The sequence below is a fragment of the Athene noctua genome, chromosome 1, assembly GCF_965140245.1.
Source record: "Athene noctua chromosome 1, bAthNoc1.hap1.1, whole genome shotgun sequence".
Lineage (NCBI taxonomy): Eukaryota > Metazoa > Chordata > Aves > Strigiformes > Strigidae > Athene > Athene noctua.
Genome location: NC_134037.1, coordinates 82,474,402 through 82,494,828, shown reverse-complemented (window position 1 = coordinate 82,494,828; position 20,427 = coordinate 82,474,402). Strand labels below are relative to the sequence as shown.

General features: G+C 41.9%; 1 protein-coding gene across 1 annotated transcript in view; it reads right to left on the bottom strand.

The window, feature by feature from the left end:
• Nucleotides 1-20,385, bottom strand: part of TTC13 (tetratricopeptide repeat domain 13) — a 48,879-nt gene extending 28,494 nt beyond the window's left edge. The window contains exons 1-6 of the mRNA XM_074896717.1: nt 20,172-20,385; nt 16,606-16,700; nt 13,262-13,337; nt 10,374-10,444; nt 8,029-8,094; nt 495-587 (exon numbers count right to left, since the gene is read on the bottom strand). Of these exons, the coding sequence (XP_074752818.1) occupies nt 495-587; nt 8,029-8,094; nt 10,374-10,444; nt 13,262-13,337; nt 16,606-16,700; nt 20,172-20,385 (615 nt within the window). The remainder of the gene's footprint in view (nt 1-494; nt 588-8,028; nt 8,095-10,373; nt 10,445-13,261; nt 13,338-16,605; nt 16,701-20,171) is intronic.
• Between the last annotated feature and the right edge of the window lie 42 nt (nt 20,386-20,427).

The window sequence follows — 20,427 nt, the reverse complement described above, 5'->3', positions numbered from 1 at the left end:
CATTTTCTGTGATTTAATTGGCAAAACAAAACACAATTTTCAAAATGAAAAATATCTGTGTATCTGAATGACATTTAACTTATATGCATAATGCAAAACCAAAACATTTGATTAAAAACTCATTCTTTACAAGTTTGTCATTTTATCAATTAGTCCTAACAATAAATTTACTAAGGTGACACTAAATGCAAACAGTAAGGTTCAAGTGATATTTTGATTCAATATATTTTAAAAAAGCCCAAACCACACATGATCTAAACACTTAAAACATAATAATGTGCTATTCTATTGGCTATGGCATATGTTTAATTTTAAAAATAGACATTCCACAAACTACACTGTTTGAGAGCAAGTATGTATATTCTAAAAGAAAGGAAGAATATTCACAGAAAAACACAGGTAAGAACTTTAGTCATTATATCACTGAAGAAATACTTGAAGTAACTGCATAATCACAACTTCTCCAAAAATCTGAAGAGACAAAGAATGCTCACTTCAGCTCGCTGTTCAAATACTTCAGGATGATCTGGTTCTAGACTAATCACCCTACTGAGCTCAAACAGAGCAAGTTCAGCATTTTTCATATCCTGAAAAGGAGAAAAATAAACATGGTAAACAACACTGTGCATACTTAGAGTAATATATTCTGAAGACTGAAGGACAAGAACCTTGTAGTTTCTGAAAGTGTATCAGTTTACATTGAAAGCCCTTCACCCCTTTCCTAATAATATTAAAATGTAGTATTCTACAAATAGCTGAAAAAAACCCCATATATCTGCTGTAAACAAGAAAAATAAAATTTGCTTGTACACATCATCTTTGTGCTGTACCTCTAATCATTTATTAATATAACTACAGCTCCATAGGTATCTTTCTTGGCAGCAATGCTGGCTCAAGCCCTCACTCACCAGTGTTTTCATCAGTACTGTCTGTAACTTAACCCAAGCAGTGTTGGTGAATAGGTTAATGCCATCAGGATCTTGCCTATCAGAATTTTTATACTGTCCTCAATAAACTGTAGGATGGAAGCAGTTATCTAATTGGAAAAAAAAAAATCCAAACTCATTATACAGCAAGTTCTGTACTAGATTTCATTGATCTTTTCTTTCTTTTTCAAGGCAAAGAAATTTTGCATGTTGCCCTAGTTCAGCTAGGATAGGGTTAAGTTTCCCCAGCAGAGAGGGGGAAGGGATCTCCAGCCGGGTTATTCATACCATGCTGATGTCAGGTCCGGGGGAAGCTTTTCCTTTGTGGCTTTGGTCGTGGGGAGCATCGCGAGCGAGCTGTCTGTAACCATTGCGGTATTTCTCTGTATATCTTTTGTCTTGTTTACTGTTATTGCTGTTTAGTGTTGTTATCATGGCTACTGTTGTTGTTCAGATTGCTTATTACACTGTTGTATTAAATTTCTTCTTATTTTAACCCGGGGTTTGTGCCCTACTTGTGTCCGAGGGTGAGGGAGGGACAACGGCAATGTGGTCTCCGGTCCCAGTAGGGCTTAAACCAACACAGCCTCTTTTGGCACACCAGCGTGGGGCACAAGAGGGTTGAAATAAGAATCAAAAAGGTACAGACCCTGACCAGAGTGTGCTAGAGCAATCTGTTGGGTGCAATTTTTCTGTTTTTATTTGTACTGTTTGATAAGAAAATGTTTGCAATGCTGGCCCACTTGCTTGCGTGGTGCGGCTGGATTATTCCTTATATCCACTGCGTGTTCCCAGTGCTGATGTTTGTTGTCGGTGGAAAATGTATAAAGGGAATTGTTTTGTTATACAGGCTACTGACTGCATATAATGTCTTTGTATCGCGGGGGTGGGGGTAGGCCAGTAACTGTTTGCTGCCTGGGCTTTTGTTAGGGGTCTCACCCCCTCTATGGGTCAGCCAGGGGAAGAGATCCCTCTCGGGTTTTGGGAGTTTCAATTACCCTTGGAGCCTGCAGGCCAGTGTGATTGCAGCACTGTGCTTTCTGAATGCCTGCCAGATCTTGTTTTGGGCCATGTGGCACTTCTCCAACAATAGCAGTGCCCGGAAACCTGCCCCGAGGTCAGATAATAGTGAGTGGCAAGGGGTGTGGGAAAAGATGGGCAAAGGCCTGAGTCAGTGGGCACCTCCAATGCTTTCGAATTTCACTCCTGAGCAAAGGCAGAGCCCTGATAAGCTGATGGAGTGCTTAGAAAGGGTGTGTTACCAAGCTGGCAAAACCCAGGAGACACAAATCGCTGCAATGTGTTGGGGACTTGCCCATGCCTATCGTGTCCTCTTTAATATCACCCACTGCCCTCAAGGGGGAGAAAGGCCTGCAGGATCTGAGAGTGAACTTACTGGTACAGCAGCTGGGCCGAGGGAACAGGCAGAATCAGTATCAGTCGCTTCCACCAGCACAGCGACTGAGCCAGAGAGCCAGCTAGTGCCGGTGTCAGTCGCCCCAATACAGAAAACCAAATATACCAGAAAGTCAGTTTGCAAAGTGGGGGATGAGGATGAGCCAGGCCCAGCACGGGAACAGAAGGAAGGACCAGAGGTGACTGTCCGATCTCTATCCCCAACTGAGCTGCGAGATATGCAGAGAGATTTCGGCCGCCTGGGAGGTGAGCAGATTTGCACCTGGCTGCTCCGATGCTGGGACAACGGAGCCAGTGCTTTTGAAATGGAGGGGAGAGAGGCCAAGCAGCTGGGATCTTTGGCCAAGGATGCTGGCATTGATAGGGAAATAGGGAAACAGACTCAAACCCTCAGCCTTTGGAAGCAACTCCTGCTCAGTGTAAGGGAAAGGTACCCCTACAAGGATGATATCCTATGTCAGCTAAGTAAGTGGACCAACATTGAGAAAGGCATTCAGAATCTCAGGGAACTGGCTGGGTTTGAGATGATCTGTATGATGAGCAGTTATCCATGGACCCAGATCAGGCCCCTTGCACACACCTGATGTGGCAAAAGTTCCTGAAGAGCGCACCAGAAGCGCACTCAAAAGCATTGGCAATAGTGTCCTGGTGGACAGACACCCACACTCTAACAGTGGATGGAGTGGTTGGCAAGCTCCGGCAATATGAGGGAAATCTCCCTTCATCTCAACATTGCTGAGTCTCAGCTGTGGAGGAACTGTCTCAAAGGGTCCAGAAAATGGAAGAGGACATGTCCTACATTCCACCTACACGGGATGATGTCTCAGCCATTAGAAGTAAACGTATCCCCACCCAAGAGAAAGGCAGCAGAAGGTACACACCACGAGGCACCCTGTGGTTTTTCCTCCGGGACCATGGAGAAAACATGAGGAGGTGGGATGGACAGCCCACTGCTGCCCTAGCTGCACGAGTAGAGCAGCTGAAAGGGAAGACCATCACGAAAGGGGAGTCCTCCAAGAAAAGCGCAGCTCCAGCGTCCAGTCAGAAATCCCCCTGACAGAATAGAATGGCCAACGTTATGTCTGACCCTCTTGAGGGGACCACTAAATCGTTCTTACAAGAAGTGAGTGATGTTGAGCAGGATTAGAGGGGCCCTGCCTCCAGCCAGGTGGAGGAAAGGGATAATCGATTTACTGGACAGTGTGGAACCAATGGCCTGGCACATCAGACCCACAAGAATATAAGGCTGTGGTGGACACTGGTGCTCAGTGCACCCTGATGCCATCAAGCTACAGTGGGTTGAATCCATCTGCATCTCCGGAGTGACAGGGGGATCCCAACAGCTGACCCTACTGGAAGCTGAAGTGAGCCTGACTGGGAAGGACTGGCATAAGCACCCCATTGTGACTGGCCCAGATGCCCCGTGCATCCTGGGCATAGACTACCTCAGGAGAGGGTACTTCAGAGACCCAAAAGGGTACCGGTGGGCTTTTGGTGTAGCTGCCCTGGAGGTGGTTGAACAGTTGTCCACCCTACCCGGCCTCACAGAGGATCCCTCAGCGGTGGGGTGGCTTAAGGTTGAGGAGCAGCGAGTGCCGATTGCTACCAGGACGGTGCACCGGCGGCAGTACCGCACCAACCAAGATTCCCTGGTCCCCATCCATCAGCTGATCCCTCAACTAGAAAGCCAGAAGGTAATCAGCAAAACTCACTCACCCTTCAACAGCCCTATATGGCCAGTGAGAAAGCCTAATGGCGAATGGAGGGTAACTGTGGACTACCGTGGCCTGAATGAAGTTACGCCAGCGATGAGTGCTGCAGTGCCGGACATGCTGGAGCTCCAATATGAACTGGAGTCGAAGGCAGCCAAGTGGTACGCCACGACTGACATTGCTAACGCATTCTTCTCCATTCCAATAGCGCCAGAGTGCAGGCCACAGTTTGCGTTCACTTGGAGAGGCATCCAGTACACCTGGAATCGATTGCCCCAGGGGTGGAACCACAGCTCCACCATTTGCCATGGACTGGTCCATACTGCACTGGAGAAAGGTGGGGCTCCAGAACACCTGCAGTATATTGATGACATCATTGTATGGGGGGACACAGCTGAGGAAGTCTTTGAGAAAGGAAAGAAGATAATTGAAATCCTCCTGAAGGCTGGCTTTACCATTAAGCAAAAGAAAGTTAAGGGGCCTGCAAGGGAAATTCAATTCCTAGGGATAAAATGGCAAGATGGGCGTCACCACATCCCAATGGAGATGATAAACAAGATCACAGCCATGGCCCCACCAACCTCTAAAAAGGAGACTCAGTCTTTCCTGGGCGATGTGGGGTTCTGGAGGATGCACATCCCGAACTACAGCCTGATTGTGAGCCCTCTCTACCACGTAACCCGTAAGAAGAACGATTTTGAATGGGGTCCTGAGCAACAACAATCCTTTGAATAAATTAAGCAGGAGACTGGCCAAGCAGTAGCCCTCGGGCCAGTCCGGGAAGGGCAGGAGGTTAAGAACATGGAATGGCCCTACCTGGAGCCTCTGGCAGAGAGCACCTGGGGAAACCCGAGGCTGACCTCTAGGCTTTTGGAGCCGGGGATACAAAGGCTCTGAAGCTAATTACACACCAACTGAGAAGGAGATACTGGCAGCATACAAGGAGTTCGGGCTGCCTCAAAAGTGGTCGGCACTGAAACACAGCTCCTCCTGGGACCCCAACTGCCGGTGCTGGGGTGGATGTTCAAAGGAAAGGCTTCCTCCACACATCATGCAACAGATGCCACGTGGAGTAAATGGGTTGCATTGATAACACAACGAGCTCGCCCAGGAATACTAGAGGTGATTACGAACTGGCCAGAGAGCAAAGATTCCGGGATGTCACCAGAACAGGAGGTGACACGTGCTAAGGAGGCCCCACCATATAACGAGCTGCTGGATGAGGAGAAGCGATATGCCCTGTTCACTGATGGGTCTTGTCGCATTGTGGGAAAACATCGACGATGGAAGGCTGCTGTATGGAGTCCCACACGACGGGTCACTGAAGCTGCTGAGGGACAGGGTGAATCGAGCCAGTTTGCAGAGGTGAAAGCCATCCAGCTTGCTTTGGATATTGCTGAGCAGGAAAAATGGCTGAGGCTCTACCTCTACACCGACTCGTGGGCAGTGGCGAATACCCTGTGGAAATGGCTGCAGCAATGGAAGCAGAACAACTGGCAACATAAGGGTAAAACTGTCTGGGCTGCTGAAATATGGCAGGACATTGCAACCCATGTGGAAAACCTCATTGTGAAGGTGCACCATGTGGATGCCCATGTACCCAAGAGTTGGGCCACTGATGAACATCGACACAACCAGCAGGCAGACCAAGCTGCTAAGATTAGAGTGGCTCAGGTGGACTTGGACTGGCAGCGCAAAGGTGAACTGTTCATAGCTCGGTGGGCCCATGAGACCTCGGGCCACCAAGGTAGAGATGCAACATACAGGTGGGCTCGAGATCGAGGGATGGACCTCACTATTGACACACACTGCAGAGATCATCCATGGATGTGAGACGTGTGCTGCAATCAAACATGCCAAGCGGGTGAAGCCCCAGCGAAATGGAGCGATGGCTGAAATATAGATATGGAGAGGCCTGGCAGATCAACCACATCACACTGCCATAGACCTGCCAAAGGAAGCGCCACGTGCTCACAATGGTGGAAGTAACCACTGGATGGCTAGAAACTTACCCAGCGCCCCATGCCACCGCCCGGAACACCATCCTGGGCCTTGAAACCCAAGTCCTGCGGCGACACGGCACCCCAGAGAGAACTGAGTCAGACAACGGGACCCACTTCCAAAACAACCTCATAAATGCCTGGGCAGAAGAACACGGCATCGAGTGGGTCTACCATATCCCCTACCACGCACCAGCCTCTGGGAAGATCGAGCGCTACAATGGACTATTAAAAACCACATTGAAAGCATTGGGAGGTGGGACCTTCAAAGACTGGGACATGCATCTAGCAAAGGCCACCTGGCTAGTCAACACAAGAGGACCTGCCAGTCAAGCTGGCCTGGCTCAGTCAAAACCTCCATGTGCTGTAGATGGGGATAGAGTCCCTGTGGTGCGCATGAGGAATATATTGGGAAAAATGGTCTGGTTTAGTCCTGCACCAGGCAAAGGTAAAGGCAAACCCATCCACGGGATTGCTTTTGCCCAAGGACCTGGGTGCACCTGGTGGGTGATGCTGGACAATGGAGAGGTCTGATGCGTACAACAGGGGGACTTGATTCTGGGTGAGAACATGCCGTGAATTATGCTGTGCCTTTGTTAATTGTTGTTTTGTTATTGCTAACTGCTAAATGGCAGCTGGACATGACGCAGATGGTATAGAATAAAGGGGTGGATTATGTCCTGGTTCATCTAGGATAGGGTTAAGTTTCCCAGGCAGAGAGGGCGAAGGGATCTCCAGCCGGGTTATTCATACCATGCTGACTTCAGGTCCAGGCACGGGAGCATGAGAACTTTTTCCTTTGTGGCTTTGGTCGTGGGGAGCATCGCGAGCGAGCTGTCTGTAACCATTGCGGTATTTCTCCGTATATCTTTTGTCTTGTTTACTGTTATTGCTGTTTATTGTTGTTATCATTGCTACTGTTGTTGTTCAGATTGCTTATTACACTGTTGTATTAAATTTCTTCTTATTTTAACCCGGGGTTTGTGCCTCACTTCCAGCCTGACCAGCTGAGGGTGGGGGAGGGACAACGGCAACATGGTCTCCAGTCCCAGTAGGGCTTAAAACCATCACACATGTGCTTAACATCATCTATGTGTCTTGAAAGCATCACTCACAGAAACTTTTATGAAGTGAAGCTGTCTTAGCATCTAGCCAGACTGAGAAAAACTCATGCTGTTGTTAAAAACATGCAAATATGAGGTACTTCAAGCTGCTGCCAACACCACTGAAGAATTAAATATTCTGCACAAAGGAAATTCTCAAGAAGTTATTCAACTATTATTTCTTCCAGAATTCTAGCGACCATTCAATCACGATTCAACAGGTTACAAGCTCAAACTACAAGGACCTTAAGTCTATTACTAAACTTCTTTTTGCTCAGAAAATCATTTAAGCAGTCAGCTGTAATTGTAATTTAACTATGAGGGTTTTTTTAAGACATTCAAGATGGTATACATATCAAGAGTCATAGGCAGTCAAGAAGCAATATAAAGCCTATTGAATTGCCAGAGCTGACGATGTTTAGAAGTTGCAATGAAAGACATTTTTCTTTCCAAATATAGAGTAGATATGGAGACAAATTCAGTGGGACCTCATAAACCTGCCTCTCAGAGGCAAGATTCTGCCTGTTATCTTATTAGATAACTCTTTCAAGCGGCTGTGGCTCCCAGTGTTACTATCCACCACTTACAATTGTGCCTATAGTCTCCTTTGGCACCCTTGCTTCATGCCGATTTATTTCCACAGTCCCACAGAGCAAATGTACCTATGGCTTGAGCAGTATGATCCACTAGATCCCTCTGCGTTATGGAGCACCTACTAACGGATGGACACATCATTATAGTAGGACAGCACAAAGACTTTGGGATGTAGCTAACCAGTTCTAAACAGTGTAGCTCCTCCTATTAGAGGCTGTCTTATAGTTTGGATTCAAATAATGCAGTCAGATATTAATTTAAATAATTATCTACTCACATGTAGTCCTTTTTTTCCATACGCTATCCCTCGTCCATAAATTGCACTAACCAGCTCTGGTTCTTCCTGTAAAGATTAAAAATGAATACAATAATCAGTTGCGGGGTTTTGGGTTTTTTTTTGGTTTTTTTTAAAGGTATCTTTCTTCAATATGTATTTAATTCTTGCTGATCTTTAGTAAGGAATGAACAATCGCAGTTGTCAGGCAAAGAAATTGATGGTATTACAGTCCATACTTTCACATACTCACAACTTCTAATTCAATTTACTGGAACTTTTCTGGTGTATTTGTCTGGAAAATGAGCTAAACAAAGTGCACTTATAGTGTCAATGACGACCTATCAGAAGATATGTACACATTAGTATAGTCTGCTGCCCAAACTTCATTACTTGTAACCTTACTGGTAATTATATGACTTCTTTTGTCTAATGTCACTGAAATAAAAATAAACAAATACAATTCACCCATTCAAAGCTTGTTTGTTTGTAATTTAAATTTGAGATTTAAAATTAGGAACCAGAAAATTGTGACATCCTGATGAAATTTATATTCAGGCAGTAACTAAAACTAAAGGTATTCTGCCAAAATAGTTCTGCAAAATTCAAACAATCCCTCCTTGGGTTAGATTTGGGTTAAATTTAAGTCTGTGGCTTTCCAACTCGGGCACCTAAGGGGATGCATCTCACATAGTGACTCTTCATGTTCAATGTTATCTACACCAGCCATGGTTTCCCATCCAAATCTGAAGAACTACAACAGCAAAACCAGTTTTCTTGGCACAACAGTGCCGATGCAGTCAGTTTCCCTGAAAACCAGTCAGGAATCACGTCATCTTCACACCTGCAACCAGAACAGCTGTGCAACAAAAGTTTGTAGCATAGGCCTGGTCTCATTTAAGTGGGACAGCTGCCAAGAAACAAATTCTTTCACTGACAAAACAATGACACACATGACACACCAAAAAAAAACATGACACACCAAAGCTGGCAGCTTGCTAGACTTGAGCTGATTCAAAGTGTACACTTGCCAGTGGCAACTTCAGGCAATTGTAACAAACACAGCAGCTAAGCAAGGCTGTTTTGTTCTGTTCAATGTTGTAATGCTCACTTTTTATGTATTTAAAATTGCCTTATGGAAGACAGAATGAACAATCATAACCACTTTACAGCCTTTCAGGCACACAATAAGCATGATATTAATTTCAACTGAAATGAGTGCGTTGCAAAGGTACTCTATTATATACACACTTCTCAGAATATTTTTCTACAGTTGCTGTATCTTGCTTATCTTCCTGATTTTCACTTATATCAAATTCCTTCTTAATAAAGAGAAGGCAGGAAACATAGTGGCTTTTGAAGCAGGATTTCTCATTAGGATAAAAAAAGGAAAAAGGTTCCTCGCATTAAAAACAAATCAAAGACAGAGATCACTAAACACCTAAAACACCCAACAAAAAAACATTCTGATCCTCTGATAAATTCCCTGGAATAATTCCATTAAATCGCCACATTTTCACTCAATGTAAGTATGAGCCATATGACAAATTTTGAGTTTAAAAAAAGTACATGCTAGTATTTGCAGTATTACTTTCAGCTTGCATTGGTGTACTACAACCAGTTTAGATCAAAAACCAGGTCCATGCTTCTGCTAGTCCCAGGTTCTTAGCCACAAAAATACAGTATTTTGAAATCAGCTTCACTTAAAGCTTTTAAACTGCTGGAGCTGGTTTTGTTTTAAAAGTGGCTACCCTCTACTTCATAAAAAAAAGATTCTGAATTCCTTACCTCGATCAGAAGAAAAAAACTGTTGAAGTATTAGTTAAGATTTATTTGTATATTAAACTCATCAAATGCTTGCCACTGAAGAAGAATAAACCCAGCATACAAAGCTATTTATCATCATGAAAACAATGCAATACCTGCCACTAGCAGTAAGTGATCTCCGTCGTGTTTTTTTCTGATGTTACTGGCAACACGCTGTCACCCCAAAAAATCCACATCAAAATATCTCAGCCAACACAGCAACTAAAGGAACTTCACTTTTGCACAGGACAGGTTTCTACAGATTTTTTTTGTTTTTTTTGTTAAATTACCATAAACATAAAAAGTTTATTCCTACAGATGAGAAAAAGCCTTGCCAAATAACCAAGATACTGAATCACCTGATTTTAAGAATATGCTTACGTTTGGATGGAAAAAAAATGAACAATTAATAGAATAATTGCTCTCAAAATAGTTACTCTCATTTTAAAATCCTTAATTGAATCTTTGTTTTAGTATAAGCCATATGTTGTAATGGATAATTTCATGAAGTGATTTTTTAGGGGTCGAAACAGAAAACTTACCTGTAGCATCGTTGAAAAATGTCGTATGGCTTCATCATACAAGCCGTTGCCAATCAACACGTAAGCAATTGCTAACAAAAGATTACAAATATAAATAAACCAGGAAAAACCACTTGACTTTTAATACATCTTACAATTTGGTTGCCCTTAATATAAAGTTCCTACATTGCACTGAAGATTTAAGTAGTCAAATGATTTCTGAACTACCACCACAGTGACTTCTGTCAACCATTACCTAACATCCATTAATTATTCAATTCATACTGTGCTCATCAGAATTGGTTTTACCTTTTGTGGTTTGTTTGTGGTTTTTTTCTCTCCTTCTTACAAGTTCTTCAGGAAAGGATCCATGTTTGCTTCTGAAGTACTCAGGACCAGGAAAGGTACCATGGTCCCATTTAGTATCCCTAGATGTTTTCTTAATTATAAGTGAGCCTGGCTAACACTGGCTAACTTTTTTGGTAATTCTATTAGAAAACATTGGATTGTACTTGTTTGTATACATCTTGCTAAACTTTACTAGCTCACAATACGTTTTTCCTTCATTTGAATTATCTAGAAAAACCTCAACACTTTAGTTGATCCCACTATTTATAAAAACGAGATTAAAAAAATACACAATCTTTACCCATGTTAAAATAATGAAAAGCTTTAAAGTTCTTGCGTGTCCCCCTGCTTTGGAGCACAAGCCAAGTGTTTGAAAAAGAAACAGACCACTGTTTTAAAAACATGTTCCTATAATCTCCAAAAGATATAAAATACATTCAAATCACAAGACCAGAAAGCTGTGGTTCTGCTTGTATGACTGAGATTCAGTTCTGACAGCTATCTCAAGACTGTTTCATTTTGCATGTTGTAATCTCTCACAGTTCTTAACTCCGGACTAAACTCTGTCTACGCTGCCCACAAAACACAAGTATCTCGCAGACCAGAGCTATGAAATTTGAAGTACAAATTTTCCCTGGGCAGTTCACACGAATAGCTGACAGTGGAACTAAAAGCAGGAATTCACCCTTCCCCACACTTCTAATGAGTTTTAGCAGTCATCCAAACAGAATGGAAGAGGTGCCTATCGGCTTAATTATTTACTCAAACACAAGAAGAGACAAATAAGCCAGTTAGAACACAAGTATCTTCAACAGGACACAGACGCTAATCTTTCCTGCTAGCAGAACCACACTGTTTTGGCAGTGTTGATAAGCACTGATCATTAAAAGAGAAAAAAGTTACATGAAAGAGAAATAAGAAATATATTTAATCCAGAGCTTGCCTCATTCTTGGAGCATTTATATTATGCAGAAGGAAGTATCTGTGTGCAGTATAAGCTTTTTCATAAAAAATACCTAAAAAGCTTCAGTTGGTAGAGACACAGAGCATTGACAAGAAAAGGAAAGAAAACTGGCAGAGTGAAGGACAGGTTGAAGAGCTCTTGAATTTTCCTCATTTCATTCTCTAAGACTACACAGTTCTTACTATCATCCTTACAGTTGCAATCCCAGAACACAGAACAGTTGGCATGTAAAATAAAATCAACTCAACCATTCCAGTATTAAGGAAAAAAGCAGCGGAAGGAAGATAATGAAGAGTCATTGTCTTACCGATAAGAGTTAATTTTGTTTATTCAAGACTCTTGGCAAAATGCAAGAGGTCACAGACCATGTCTGTAAAACTGGCAAGTGATTGGCAGCTAGTAACTGATACAGTATCAGCTTCTTTTTAACTTTTACCTCTTCAATTAATCTTTTCATCTTTAATTAAATACTACAAATATACAAGTTCTTTATTATGAAAAATCTAAAGGTTAATAACGATCCATTAGCCCAAGTATTTGGGTACCAACATTGCTTCTGAATGCCCCATACGTTTCACATTGCCTTGTAACACACACAAACAAGAAGGACCCAGCTCCTCACACCATGACATACTTTAAATAAAGTGGGTAGGTAGGCGCCAGCCTACAGGTCAAACATGAGGATAGGGGCCTTCTGGCATAGTGTTCCAAGTCTACAGAGCTACAGATGCTAAAAGCACCAAATATTTTCTGCTAGATGAAGTTCAGTATTCCCTGCAGGGTTCTATGAACATAGCTAGGTATGCTAGAATATGAAAAAAAATTAAGCCTCCAAATTTTCCTGGATAAACCTATGAAGGCAGAAATTATGTCAACAAAAAACTGCTCAATTGTTTTAATTTCATTAGAAAACTTATGAGTAAAGTCTCCCTTTGCTCTTATATAAAAGACAGTCTGCTGCCTTCCTTGACATACATTCTCAACAATCTCTTTGCTACCTCATAATACATCTGCTTCCTATATAGGATAAGAGTTTAGAGAAGCAGTTCAAGTAACTCCTTCCTCAAGTCCTTTGAGAAAAGTATTTCATGTTGCTTCATTTGAAATGCCTCCATTTTCTGTGCTGAGTGTGCTTTGAGAAAACATCAAGTACAGCCTCTATAAGGACCTAATACAAAAAGCCTTCCTGCTGCCTATAAACATTGATGCGGGGACGAGAGATCCAAGATCTATGCTTGATAGAAAGCATATTCCATTGGGTAAATTTTTTTGATGTTTGAATAGTTTTAGTCATCAATAATGACAGAAAAAGGGAAGCAGGAAGTAGCTGAGACTGTTTAACAGCATTTAATCAAAATGCTTTTTTAACACCTGCTTAAGCAGACATGGCAAAGAATTCTAGTGAGCAAAGCAGAAAAGATTTTTAGGAAGAGATATTTTCTTTGTATGACCAGGTAAAACTCCCTGTATTTTCAGGCTTATTAGGACCATTTAAAAATCAATACATCACTGAGGAATCATAAATTTAGTTTCAGAACATCCAGTGCTAATAATTAGCACGTAATTCACCTGCACAAACTTATATAAGACATCTTACCCAATTCTTCATTTGTGTTGTCATTATCAGTAGCAAATGGAAATCGTTTTTGCTCTGCAAGCAACTTCGCTTGACTCTGTAAAACATCATTTTTTTAAGTGTTCAGCAAACAACAGTAAAGAATTTAATAGAAAACCTGTGTCTTAAATCCTTAAGAGAATGCCTTAAATCAAAAAGTTAGGGCTAATGTGATTGCTTTAAGGTAACTGAAAACATATTCATTCCTAGTCTTCCATAGGGAGAAAAATAACTCTTCAGTCAGGTGCTGCTGTTATCCTCTCTAGCATAAGGCTAACCAAACCTTTCAGATCAAAGAACGCTGTCAACATTTTACAAGTGGTTGATGTTTCTGTATTACATCTGCTTAACATGATGTTTTGGAAGTCTAAGACACATGCTACTTCATATGAAAGTTTATACTCTTTACCCCATTAATTATTTCTTTGTCTCCTGCAAAGGAAAAGGTATTACAGAAGAGCAGAACACTGAAAATGAAACACTGAAGACAAGCTTAATTTAGCAGTGCTATACTAAAGTAAAAAGGCTGTCCATTTAACAATGACTTTCTACAGTTATGGACTTTGTTCAGTCAGTTGTAGCCTCATCTAAGACTTCTGTTCCCCAAATAATGCACCTACACAAACCAATACTGCCAAAAACAACCCCTCAGTAATACAGAAATACTCTACTCTGTTCATTTTCACTAATATTTTCCATAGACAGCTCTAAGCTTACCAGAGCAGTTTATGTCAGAAAAATACAAAATGCTCATATAATTAATAGGCCTTCCAAACTGTTTTAGGAAGCAAGAAAGGAAAAAACTACCTTCTCTCACTGTTCAGTTCTCTTCTTTTGCTTCAGCTAAACAGCAAATATGTACATCTAACTTCAGAGAAGACAGTTAAATACCTTAAACTTCAGAGAAAATAATTAACTCATCCCTTTCTCTACTGAGATAATTGTACTTTGCCATCCTCCCTTCCACTTTTTTTTTTGGCTTGTTCAATCAAAAGTAGCCTGGTTACTTATGTCCGTGACATGAACATTTCAATGATCTATAAAGTGTAAAAGTAACTGGCCAAATCCCATTGCACAATTTCTGCCCTGTTCATCTAATAATCTTAGGAATGAAAAGAAAGTTTGGTCTGCTCTAAAAACTTGAGTATTTTGGAGGGTATGAACGACTAGCAAATTGGATTTTGCAAACCTTGTTTTTACTGCAGAGATCATGTATGAGCTCTAGATTACACTATTAACTGTACATACTGCTGCACCTACAGTAACAGAATGGAAAAGTTATTTTCCTAATAGAAAAAAGTCATAAAAAAACAGCACAAGAATAAGCACGGTTCAACAGGTATACCAATTAGAAAATTAAATCTACAATGCAGACCATATATATTTACAAATCACATACCTCCAAACACAAGGTTTTTATATCATCAATGGCCTTCAGGTGATTTTGTCCTGGTTTCAACCAGGATGGACTTAATTTTCATTGGAGTATTTCATACCATGTGATGTCATGCCCAGGGATATGGGTGGGTGGGCTCTCTCTCAGACGGGCTTTTGCTCTGACTTGGGCTCACCCTATTTGCTCATCAGGTCATGTTGTTGCTGTGGGGGGCAGCTGTCGTGCTCGGTAAGCCACTGCTGCATTTTACCCATTTCTTTTTGGACTCACTATTATTTCTGTTGTTCTCTTGTTATATTTAGTAAATTCTTTCTTTTTATTCAGCCTAAGAATTCTCTTCTTTTTGCCCCTCCCCTATTTCATTAGCTGGGGAGGGGGGGCTGGCTGCTGGCTGAGTTCAAACCTCTGCAGTTTTCCAGATCTACCTCAGAAAGTGATCTTCAATATTTAACTCTGCAAAACATTATTTTTCTAGAATTGTCTTAACATTGAAAAAAATAATTTTTACTAAAGTACAGCCTCTTCCTTGGTGGATTTACAAGAGAGGCCTACACTTTGACTGTGGACAAAAGATAAGATATAGCAAGATTCTTCACTGGGTATCAGAAAATGAGCTACAACCAAAAGTCTCTAGGACTATATTAATATATCCAATGAATTACAGAGCTGCATGTGACACTCAGCAAGAGAAGGACCATGAAGTTTCTCCCACCCTCATCTACTTTGTCTGTTTTGTTATCAGAATAACAGAACACTGTTTGGTTCTTGGCACAGCAGTGGAAGAGGATTCATACTTCAACAAATTCTGAATCCAGTTACAGGTCAGACACCCTGAAGCTCTACATGCAAAAACTGTGAGTCATTCTGAGTGAGAATTTTCATCATGGCACCAGCTCCCAGTAGGTTGAATTGTTGCTCTCTTCAAAACATTTTTTTTTAAAAAAGAGAAATTTCTTACAAAATAATATACTCTTCACTGTCTTAGAAAGAATTGCTGGTACTACTAGACTGGATGACAGAAGATTTGACCATGATCTGATGAAGTAATATCTAAGGAGAATATTCAAGTTAAATAATTGGCTTGGTGGATTTGCAGAAGAGTAGTTTTATTTCCAAATGTGACCTTTGGAGAAATTGCTTCAAATTAGAATATTGTTTCCATGCTCCACCATAGCCAATAATTTCTACAAATTTGTCAAGGTTTCTTTGTATATTCACATGGGAATTATTTGAAAATTTTCAGTTATCTGTGACTCTACTGGACTGAACAGTAGCATCAAACCTGTGTTCTGATGTAGAATGAAGATTGTATTTGTTCAAGATCAACAGATTAACAGTAGTGTTGCAAGAAAAGCCAAATTCCAAATAATCCTCTTGAAGTCTCTCTACCAAGAGATACTCTTTTTTTGTTAAAATATTCTCTGCATACCATGTCTGTATTGCATTTCTTGAAATATGGTCTGAAGCCTCTAACTATCATCTGTGAACAATGTTATTTCTGTAGCAATTGCAAATTTATCACTCCTACTCTTACACAGATTTTGTGATATACCTCCTCAGGTAGTTAATCAGCGTAAAAACTAATGCACCTTTCCCTTTTTCAGTCACAGCCCCTGCACCCCTAAAAATAAAAAAATTGGAAGACTAATCCAGGTGAAGATTAGCCTTCAGTGGAAAGATCAGCTTCAATTAGTTGAAACTGCCGACAGCCCTAGAGACTCGTGATGGAGTACTATGAAACCATACCTTCATGAGCAACTGGAGTTCATTCATACTTTAAGCCTTCTGGGGACCTGTGCCTACTGATTAATAGATTCTATTTGTAGTTATTTTCCTGAACTTCATTCTAACTGGTTAAGCAGCTAAAGTGATCCGAGACTTCAATAATCTCTCAAAAATTGTTTTGTACATTATATTCTTGATAGCATACCAGAATTTTTTCTGTGTTGAGAGAAAGCATAGATTCACAAGATGAAGACCCTCCTATGTCACAATCCGATTCATGGAAGTGCAAAAATGATGAATCTGGGAGAAAAGAGAGAAAATACCTTTAGGAGCTCAGAGTTACATGTACGTTCTATTATCACATCCCACATTTCCTCATGTTCATCTGAACAGCTTCCCCACTGGGCACTCCACAAGGCAGAATTTTCATGAAGTGCTTTCTGCCCACAGCACTACATCCACACAGCCAAGGAAGCAACAGTTGACATAACTGCTTTTATAGAATTAGTTTTACCTCTACTTATGCTTTTGGCCAAAAATACATGAGAAAAAAAAAAAATGAAGGTGCTTTAAAAAAGGAGGGTGAGGGATGAAAAGGGAGGAAGCTGGAAACAAGAAAAGTTTGGGGTAGATAAGTCCCCATTTTGCATTATGATTCTATTCTCTGGCCTAAGAAGTTACAGACAGAAGTATCATTCCAATCCCGAAGAGGAAAATAAATGGAATGGACCATACAGAGGTAGGGAAAGAGTTGGTGCTGGAAGTCCAAGAAACAAGAGGTATAAAGATTATAAAAAGCAGACAGAATAGTAAACTGTAATTGACTGCACATATACAAAGGTTCTCACAAGTATATTCCTAAGAAGGCCATTACAAAAAGCATAAGATTGATTCAAATCTATGAAAAATCAAACACAGCTTGTTGGCACAGCAGAAAAAAAGTTTAACAAAGGAAACAAATAAGGAAGTAACAATAATCAACAATTCCCCCCCAGACATAGACTACAGAAGTCATTACTTCACCTACATGTTGCTCTAACTGCTATCTCAACAGAAATGTTAGTTTTTAAATCTTTACATCTTGAAGCTTCTATTAACTTGAAATATTTCAAGAGTAAACAAAGAAAAGCAAATAAACAGTATTATCTCCGATTCAGTGTCAAAAATCCCAACTTTTAACATCTCCCCTAATGTTTGTAAATACAAACTTGATGCTGAGTTTGAAAGGCTGGGGTGCAGTGTGCATTTCTAATTCACTTTTACAGGCAGTGCTTGCTATTCCTGTATTTTGATTACATAAGGGTTGCAGTTAATTAACTCCCCATTTCTCACAAGTACAGTGCTAAAAGAGAAAAAGAAAGTCTTCTTATAAAGAGAAGTCAAAATAGCATCTAGAGTCATTTCCCGTAAATAGAAACTTGGAACTAAGTTGAGCCATAAACGATAAATGGTGGAGAAGTTTTATAACAGAAGCAAGAGCGGTAAAAAGCAGAAGGTCATAGTTTAAAGTCAGAAAGTCCTGTAAGAACAGTGGCTCACCACCCACAGTTTCCAGAAAACGCATTGACAGTAAGAGGTTTCAACACTGCCCTTTGTTCTTCACATTGGCCAAACCCTCCTGTGCTATGGCAGCATTAATAACACATTACTTGTTCTGTGTTGGTGCTCATAAGTCAGTGACAGTTAAAAGTCATCACTGTGGATTCACTGAGCAATTTCTACTTCACAAACCAAAACAAAGAGGTGTAGGCACAGCCTACCTCCAGAAAAATCTTTTGCCTAACAGCAGAAATTTAGTGAAGAATTTTTTAATAAGGTTGCAAGGAATAAGAACAGCCTATCTGTTATAAGAATCCTGCAATTCTGGGGGCAACTCATATGGAAGAATGGATCTGCCTTTGTCTACAAGTTAGATACAGTTAAACCTGTACCACACTGCCTCATTAACAACTTTATGAAAAAGCAGAAACACCAACCAGAGAAATTACCCTGGACCTTGCAGTAGGCTACAAGAGAAGCTATTTGAGATAAAAAGATTCCCAGCTTCTGAGAAGGTTGAACTAAAACAAAGGCTGAGAGCCTAAAGGAATTTTTCAACTAGCAATTTATTTAGCCAGAGGATTTAAATAGTATGGAGGAAACTGGTATACAGCTATTTCAGGGTAAGTATGCTGTTCTGTCATGAAGGATTATCTTATCATCAGTGTATGTAAACTACCTGAGGTACCTGATGATTTAAGCAGAATTCCTTTTATCAATCCCAGTTACACTGGTCTCTTTAAAACAACATCCACCATTAAATCAAAATCCAATCTCCCAAATAAACCTCTAAAGGAGTCAATCCAAGTCAATCATTTATGTCCTAGTAAGGTAAGACATGTAATCAAATGCTTTGCCATTTATTAACTTGTATGGCATACAGATTTTATCTCAACACTGGGTGAAGGTCTTTTTGGGTTTATACTTAAGCTTAAATGATTTGGACCAATGAACACCTGATATAACTTTCACGACCTGATTTTAGTGTTCACGCACTACAGATCTCAGCCACTCTAGCCACTCCCTCCCCAAAAAAGCAGCTGATGTAAAATACCTATTTAACAGCTGATATAGATAAAAACTAACCAAAGAACTTCAAGCTGTGATGACAAAAGCACACATTCAGAGGGGGGGGGAAAAAAAAAAAGCAGATGTAGGAAACTCATAACAAAGTATTTCTAGAAAGTTTGCAATTTTGAGTGGATGACACTAGCTGTATACTGTCCTTAGGGACCAGAGAAATTGTTGATATGAGCACAGACTTTATGAAATAAGGGGAAAAAATATAAAACCCTGCAGACAATGAAGCAGTCATGAAACATCATTGGTTATTCTAAGTAACTGAGTGTCTATACTTCGTTGAATCGTTAAAACTTTTTCTTCATCTGTATTACCTGCACCTTGTGATTCAGACTGGCATTTTTGTATAGCACATTCACACCATGCTCATGATTGAAGATCGTAACAGATTACTTAAACCACATGATCCTGATGCAACAGATACTTAATGACATAAAAACAGTTTTAACTGCACTTGTGTTACAAGCCATCTATTAACCTGAAAAATACCAGATCTGCTACCTGAACTTGGGGCTCATAAAAGAACGCATCCGGTTCACCAGCAAAATACACATAACTGTAGCAGACAATTAATCAAGCCATATTCAACTCAGTAAAATGAGCACAAGGTGCTGGCATGTCTGCATACTACTGAGTGCAGGGATCAAAAAGCACGCGGAGTCCAGCAGTAAGACTTAGCAGGTTGGCGACTGGGACAACAGGAGTCCTCCTGCGTGACACTAGAGGCCCCACAGCTTCTCCGTTCAAGGGGCGACAGATTTCCCTCCCCTCAGGGCCACAGCGGCGGTCTCCTCTCCGCACCACACAACGAACGGCACATCGCTACTCGGGGGCGCAGTTTACGCAGACGATGCCTCGGTATGAGTCAGCTGAACAGCGCGGAGCCGACCCGCCCTCCCGCCGCCGGGACTCCGCACCGCCTCGGCCCGGGTCGGCGCCGCGGGGAGAGGCGAGGCCCAGCCGCGCTCTTCTCTTCTGTTCCCGCCGCAGAGACGAGGGGCGGGGGTGCCCACACTGGCGCCCCCGCCGCTATCCCCGGCCTCACGGCTCCGCAGGGCCGGCCGAGCTCCGCCGTGCCGCCGGGCTAGCGGCCACCTCACCCCCACCCGGGGCTGGGGGCGGCCACCATGGCAACGCCCCCGCCCGACTCACCGCACTCGGCCGAGTACTGCTCTGCCCACTCTCCCGCTAGGGCGCAGCCCCCCGCCGGGCCCTGGCGGTGCAGCTCCTGCTTTAGCAGGGATAAGGCCGGGTACTGCTCGGTCAAGGCCACCGCGGCCCGGGCCAAGGCCAGCACGGCCAGCGGCACCCACAGCCCCCTTACGGCCCCGAGGCGGCCGGCAGGTGCCATCTTCCCAGGGCGCATGCGCACCGCTTCCGCCTCGGCCAGACACGGAGGGCGCACCCG